A 7,257-nucleotide genomic window follows, 5' to 3' on the forward strand; every position below is an offset into this window, starting at 1 on the left:
AGGGATGTCAATGATCTCTCAATACAGTCCTTCATTTTAAATTTGAGATAACTGAGGTCCAAAAAGATTAAGTAACTTTCAGAATGTTTTCATGAGTAAAAGATAAATGCAATCAAAATATGATATTTTTTGAATGTATGTTTTACCTAACATATAAATTCATAATAGAATGTTATTTGATGATTGCAATTAAAGATGACAAATTTTTGACACAGCCCCTCGCCGCTCCGCCGCCGCCACCGGTTCCACCCGCCGCCCGCAGCTCGCCATGGATGACGACATCGCCGCCCTCGTGGTCGACAACGGCTCCGGCATGTGCAAGGCCGGCTTTGCGGGCGATGACGCCCCCCGGGCCGTGTTCCCGTCCATCGTGGGGCGCCCGCGGCACCAGGGCGTGATGGTGGGCATGGGCCAGAAGGACTCCTACGTGGGCGACGAGGCCCAGAGCAAGAGGGGCATCCTGACGCTCAAGTACCCCATCGAGCACGGCATTGTCACCAACTGGGACGACATGGAGAAGATCTGGCACCACACCTTCTACAACGAGCTGCGCGTGGCCCCCGAGGAGCACCCCGTGCTGCTGACTGAGGCGCCCCTGAACCCCAAGGCCAACCGTGAGAAGATGACGCAGATCATGTTCGAGACCTTCAACACGCCGGCCATGTACGTGGCCATCCAGGCCGTGCTGTCGCTGTACGCCTCCGGCCGCACCACGGGCATCGTCATGGACTCCGGCGACGGCGTCACCCACACCGTGCCCATCTACGAGGGCTACGCGCTGCCCCACGCCATCCTGCGTCTGGACCTGGCTGGCCGCGACCTGACCGACTACCTCATGAAGATCCTCACGGAGCGCGGCTACAGCTTCACCACCACGGCCGAGCGCGAGATCGTGCGCGACATCAAGGAGAAGCTGTGCTACGTCGCCCTGGACTTCGAGCAGGAGATGGCCACCGCCGCGTCCTCCTCCTCCCTGGAGAAGAGCTACGAGCTGCCCGACGGGCAGGTCATCACCATCGGCAACGAGCGGTTCCGCTGCCCCGAGGCGCTCTTCCAGCCCTCCTTCCTGGGCATGGAATCCTGTGGCATCCACGAAACTACCTTCAACTCCATCATGAAGTGTGACGTGGACATCCGCAAGGATCTCTACGCCAACACAGTCCTTTCCGGGGGCACCACCATGTACCCCGGCATCGCCGACAGGATGCAGAAGGAGATCACGGCGCTGGCTCCCAGCACGATGAAGATCAAGATCATCGCCCCCCCTGAGCGCAAGTACTCGGTGTGGATCGGCGGCTCCATCCTGGCCTCGCTGTCCACCTTCCAGCAAATGTGGATCAGCAAGCAGGAGTACGACGAGTCCGGCCCCTCCATCGTCCACCGCAAATGCTTCTAGGCGGACTGTTACCTTAGTTGCGTCACACACCCTTTCTTGACAAAACCTAACTTTTGCGCAGAAAACGAGATGAGATTGGCATGGCTTTATTTTTTTTTTTTTTTTTTTTTTTTCTTTTTTTAAATTTTTTTGTTTTTTGGCGCTTGACTCAGGATTTAAAAACTGGAACGGTGAAGGTGACAGCAGTCGGTTGGAGCAAACATCCCCCAAAGTTCTGCAAACGTGGCTGAGGACGTTGATTGTACGTTGTGTGTGTGTGTGTGTGTTTTTTTTTTAAACAGTCATTCCAAATACACGAGACGCATTGTTGCAGGAAGTTCCTTGCCTTCCCCAAAGCCGCCCCCTTCTCCCTGAGAAGGGGGCCCGGTCCTTGCCCACGTCACAACACGGGAGGTGACAGCATTGCTTTCGTGTAAATTATGTGTCATCCAAAATTTTTTTTTTTTGTTAAATCTTCCGCCTTAATACTTGTTCTTTAATTTTTTTATTTTGAGCGGTCAGCCGGCGTTGGCCCACTTTTGGTCCCCTAACTTTAGATGTATGAAGGCTTTTGGTCTCCCTGGGAGTTGGTTGTGTTGCAGAGCCAGCCAGGGCTTACCTGTACACTGACTTGAGACCAGTTCAATAAAAGTGCACACCTTAAAAAAAAAAAAAAAAAAAAAAAAGATGACAAATTTTTAATACTAGCAGAAACATTCTCAGCAGTTTTTAAGACATATGAAGCAATTGCTTAGAATTTGACAATATTAAAATATATTTTGCCTATCCATTTTCATTAATATATATTTGCCATGAAAGAAATAAAAACAAAGTAGAAGAAGAAAGAAAGACTTATAAAAGAGGGAGAAAAAATGATGGAATAGGAAAATAAGGCTAGGAAAAAGAGAGGAAATGAAAAAGAGAGATATAAGCATACATTTTTAAAATCAGTATTTTTAAACCTGTCACCAAGATAAAAATGAATTAGGGCAGTTGAGTATGTCAAGACCTCAGCATTGTTGCAAGTATCTTAGAACATGGCCCTTCAAGGAATGAAGATTGACTGTCACTGTGGGTCCTAAGGGGAGGGGGAAAGAGGTATTGAATAGATGGAACCAATGTAACTGTGTGGGCAATTGAAGTGTTCCACAAGATTATGCAAGGATGGATATAAGACATGTTAAATTACACCAAATAGGAGCTGATAGGCTAAAATGTAAATCATAATGAAAAACATAAGATAACTAAAAATTTAGAAAATTGTATAGTCTAAAATATAAACCACAATGTAAACCCAAATGTTACCTTGTTTGAAAGCTTTTGTCTCAATATCTGTACATCAGTTTCAGTGAATATAGTATGAATATGTAAAAAGATTATTGCTGCGGAAGAGAAAAAGGTTTTATGTTGGATATTTGGGAGTACTGTATATTGTATATATGAATCACTGTGATCTAAGACTTTTGTGAAGATAAGCTTAATAACTAGGAAAAAAAAGAAAAAGAAAGGATGTAGACACTGAGGAAAAGATGGAAGTAGTTGCCTTGCCAATTTGCATACATGGCAAAACTTACTGCAGTGACAGAAGGCAAAATATCAAAAACAAAGCTTTTGCATTTTAAATTTTTTGATACCCCAATTAATTTTTACCTTAATTTTTCTAAATTAATATGTATTCTATATCTAACCTTTAAACTCATCACTATATTCCATTTTACTATTAACGGAACCTGGAAATTTATTGGGCTTCATTCTTCAGGAAGTTTCAGATCACAGAGAGGTTCAATAATGACAGGGGAGGAATACTGGGGTGGGATGTTATTGATAGGGGACACATGGTTGACAGGGAGTTCTACAGGGCATATATCCAGGGTATATAAAAATGTTTGGATATTTTCATAGTGGTTACAATTAAAAACAACAACTGGGGGAGTGCTGAGTTCCTAGCCAGGGGAGCTCTATCACAGTCCCTAAAGGAACAGGAACAATCTACCAAGTGCAACGGCAAAGACCAAAAAAGAAGGAATGTCCAACAATGAGCCCTATGATTGTGAACCTATGCACCTGAAATAAGAACAAGGCCTAGAGCTTCAGGGTGCCTAAGAGTTATCTCCTGAGAGCCTCTGTGTTGTTCAAATGTGGCCAGTCTTGAAGCCAAACTCAGCATGTAAATGTGTTGCCTTCCCCCCAGCATGGGACATGACTCCCAGGGATGAGCATCCCTGGTGCCGAGGGATTACTACCAAGTACCAGCTGATGATGTAACTAGAAAATGACCTTAAATAAAAGGGTCAACTTGAACCAGCAGAATATTGCAGTCTACATATAATACCAGGAGTTAAAAATGCTTTTTGACCTGAATAAAAGGGGGAAATGCAAAGGACAAATGAATTTATTTAGCTATAAGTCTCCAAAAAGAGCCGGGAGGTTATCAGAGGGGTTGCCCTTATGCACACCTCAGTAGAGTCCCAGAGACAGATAAAGTAGATACAACCCCAGGTATTGGTTCCTCTGAGGGCTAGGGAGACCCACAGGTTCTATGGTCATGGCAGATGGAGTTCAGTGCCATGTCAGTTGGCCCTACTTTGGAGTTTGAGTTTCTCTATGATGGAGCTAGACTCAGATGTGATTTTTGTCCACAAGTCTTTCCTGTTACTTTTACTGGAACTATAGTCGGTGCTGGGGTTTAATATATACCCAGGGTACCTGAATCTCTGGACTGACCATGTGATAGCCAGGCCCTGAACCTCAACAGACTTGCAACTCCTACACTCTGGATTATTGGACTTATCCCACTCAGCTAACATGGAGGTCAACCACCAAAGCACGGAGTCAAGAGTTCCTACAACTGAAAGCAGAATTGCATCCAGCAATTCTTGATATAGATGTGGAGTGGACACAACAATTCTAAGGTCCACAGGACGGAGGAATAGAGTATGGATTAGAGTGGACTTACTGATATTCTATTCATGAACTATTGTGATTAGTAATTGAGGAAAATGTGGCATTGGTGTGGAGAAAGTGGCCATGGTGGCTGCTGGGGGGTAGGGAGTGGGAGGAAGAGATGTGATGTGGGGCATTTTAGGCAGTTGGAGTTGTCCTGGGTGGTGCTGCAGGGACAGTTTCTGGACATTGTATGTCCCCCATGGTCCACTTGGTGGACTGTGGGAGAGTGTGGGCTATGGTGTGGACCATTGACCATGGGGTACAGTGGTTCTCAGAGATGTATTCACCAAGTGCAATGAATGTCTCATGATGATGGAAGTGGTTGTTGTTATGGGGGGAGGAAGGCGGTGTGGGGTATATGGGGACCTCATAGTTTTTTAATGTAACATTAAAAAAATAAATAAAGACCAAAAAATGAATTAATATTTATTAAATTGAATTCTAACAATTAAAATATTAAATTCCTTGAAGATATATTTTTTAAAACTTTTGTTAAAAATAAGATAATGAAAGGACATAGATCTAGTGACATATAGTTAACAGCTCTATAAATTGTATCACAGCATATATATCCAGTGCATGATATTTATATTTAAAATTTAATTAATCTTTTTCATAGTTAAATTCAAACAGAAAAAAAGGGGTGAGATATTTCATTTTTTTTTTACAGGGAACTTGATGCTCTAAATTTTGGCAATAGGCAAAGTGCAAGGGTAATTTTACTTCCTCAGTGGCAGATTAGATTGCTTTTGGAACACCAAAGGGCTACCAAAGAAAAAGGATTGATATGACCAATGTATGAGAGAAAAGGGAATACCACAGTGAAAAGGTTACTGAGCTGTAAACACACTGATCCTTGAAGGATTTTCTAGTCTAAAACTCTGAATAAAATAATGGGAACTTGTAGAGGGTTTTCCATAGGCTCATGTGGCTACCTGACCAATCACAACTTGGGATACAAAGATTTTCTTTAAAACTAAAAGAAAACAAAGACAGACCAAAGATGAGGAGGGAACTGATCATTCTTTATACATGGTTTAGAGATATCTGATAGATTTAAAAAGTTGAAAGTTAATCTTATTTTAAAAGTTCATGGAATTAAATGGCAAGTTTGAAAATACTAACATTTTCATTTATTTCTGTAGAATAAATGAAAGTAAACCAAAATACCGGAAAATAATGAAAGATATGAGACACCTAAATGTCTAATTTTGGTGTTATAAGAGTCCCAGAAGTGGAGAAGAACTTGAAACAAGAGCAAAATTTAAAGAAATAATTTCTGAGAATTGGCCAAACTGACAAAACTCATCATCATATTTAAGAAGAGCTATAAACTTTCAGCAGGACACTTTAAAAAAAAATCTTCAGTTAGGCATATTATATGGGGAATTTTGAAAACCAAAGGAAAATAAATACAGCATTCAATACCTCCAAAGAGCATTGACATACTAATATTAAAACATCAAGAATAAGAATTTCAATTGATTTGCAAGCAATGAAACCTAAATGATAACAAAATATCATCCTTAAAGTGTTAAGAGAAAAAACTGCTAACCTACAATTCTGTCTAGTAAATATAATTTTTGAAAATGTTGTCTTAATATAAAATAGATGAAGCCTGATAAATGTTCCTGATGAAAAGAAATAGTGAGGCCAAATACATTACAGTTGAAATAAACAACACTAAGATATGATTCAAATGTTAGAGAGCTCCAAAAGAAAGGACTAAAAGGAGAAGAGAGAGACAGTTTCAGAACTGTGCTAAGGATTTGCAGGTATTTTTTGTTGTTGTTGTTTTTTGTTTTTTGTTTTTTTGTTTTTTGTTTTTAATCTGGGAACATTTCTTAGCTCAGGCAGGAGACTCAGCCTGGAAAGAAAGAAATCAGTAGATTTTTGGCAGTCATACAGGAACTGAGTAATCAAATTTTAGGCTTGAAAGAACTCAAACACATGGCCAATTTTCTCAAGGTAGTTGCTAAATTCCAAAACTGGATGTAGGATGAGACTGAAGTGCAAAGTTAAATCCTCTTTAAAGTATATCAAACATTTTCAGACTCAAGTACTTGGAAAGTTAAAACCCATCAGAAGGAGGGAGAAATGAAATCGCAATAGGTATAAATAGATTGGTTTGTGGGAAAGGTGAATTAACACTGAGAATGTATAGCTTTTTTAGCCAGTCAGGGTATAGCTACAGGCCAAAACTACAGACTAGTAGTTGACAAGTTTACTGCTGGAAGTCAGAGTAAGGATCTCAGGTTTGATCATTAGAAAAAAAGAAAACAAAAACAAAAACAACAAAAAAGTGGATTTACATCAAAATGGAGCACTTGAAGACCCATATATTCATAGCTAGTCTTTTTTTAAGATTTGTTTTATTTATTTCTCTCCCCTTGCCCCCTCACTTCTCCCCCATTGTCTGCTTTCTTGTGTCCATTTGCTGTGTTCTTCTGTGTCTGCTTGCATTCTCAGTGGCACCAGGAATCTGTGTCTCTTTTTTTTGTTGCATCATCTTGCTGAATCAGCTCTGTGTGTGTGTGTTGCCACCCCTGGGCAGCTGTGCTTTTTTCATGCAGGGCAGTTCTCCTTGTGGGGCACACTCCTTGTGCATGGGGCTCCCCTATGTGAGGGACACCCCGGCATGACATGGCACTCCTTGTGTGTGGCAGCACTGCACATTGGCCAGCTCACCGCATGGGTCCGGATGCCCTGGGTTTGAACCCTGGAACTCCCATATGGTAGGTGGATGCTCTATTAGTTGAGCCACAACCACTTCACCATAGCCAGTCTTTATGTAAGTACCTTTTCCTAATTTAGAAGTTACACAGAGTGAAAAGAGTTATGAAGGAAAAAAAGTAATGCAAAAACATTTAAAATAGGAAAGTGTAAATTCCTAATATATTACAGTTAGTAGAAAATGGCTTTAAAATAAATATTCT

The 7,257-nt window shown here is 41.4% G+C and overlaps 1 protein-coding gene across 1 annotated transcript; it reads left to right on the plus strand.

The window, feature by feature from the left end:
• The first annotated feature begins 213 nt into the window (after window positions 1-213).
• LOC101440550 (actin, cytoplasmic 1) lies at window positions 214-1,861 on the plus strand. The gene has a single exon (XM_012518149.3). The coding sequence runs from the start codon at window positions 269-271 to the stop codon at window positions 1,394-1,396; it is 1,128 nt and encodes a 375-aa protein (XP_012373603.2). The 5' UTR covers window positions 214-268; the 3' UTR covers window positions 1,397-1,861.
• The last annotated feature ends 5,396 nt before the right edge of the window (window positions 1,862-7,257 follow it).

This window comes from Dasypus novemcinctus, chromosome 1 (genome assembly GCF_030445035.2).
Source record: "Dasypus novemcinctus isolate mDasNov1 chromosome 1, mDasNov1.1.hap2, whole genome shotgun sequence".
In the NCBI taxonomy this organism is placed as follows: domain Eukaryota; kingdom Metazoa; phylum Chordata; class Mammalia; order Cingulata; family Dasypodidae; genus Dasypus; species Dasypus novemcinctus.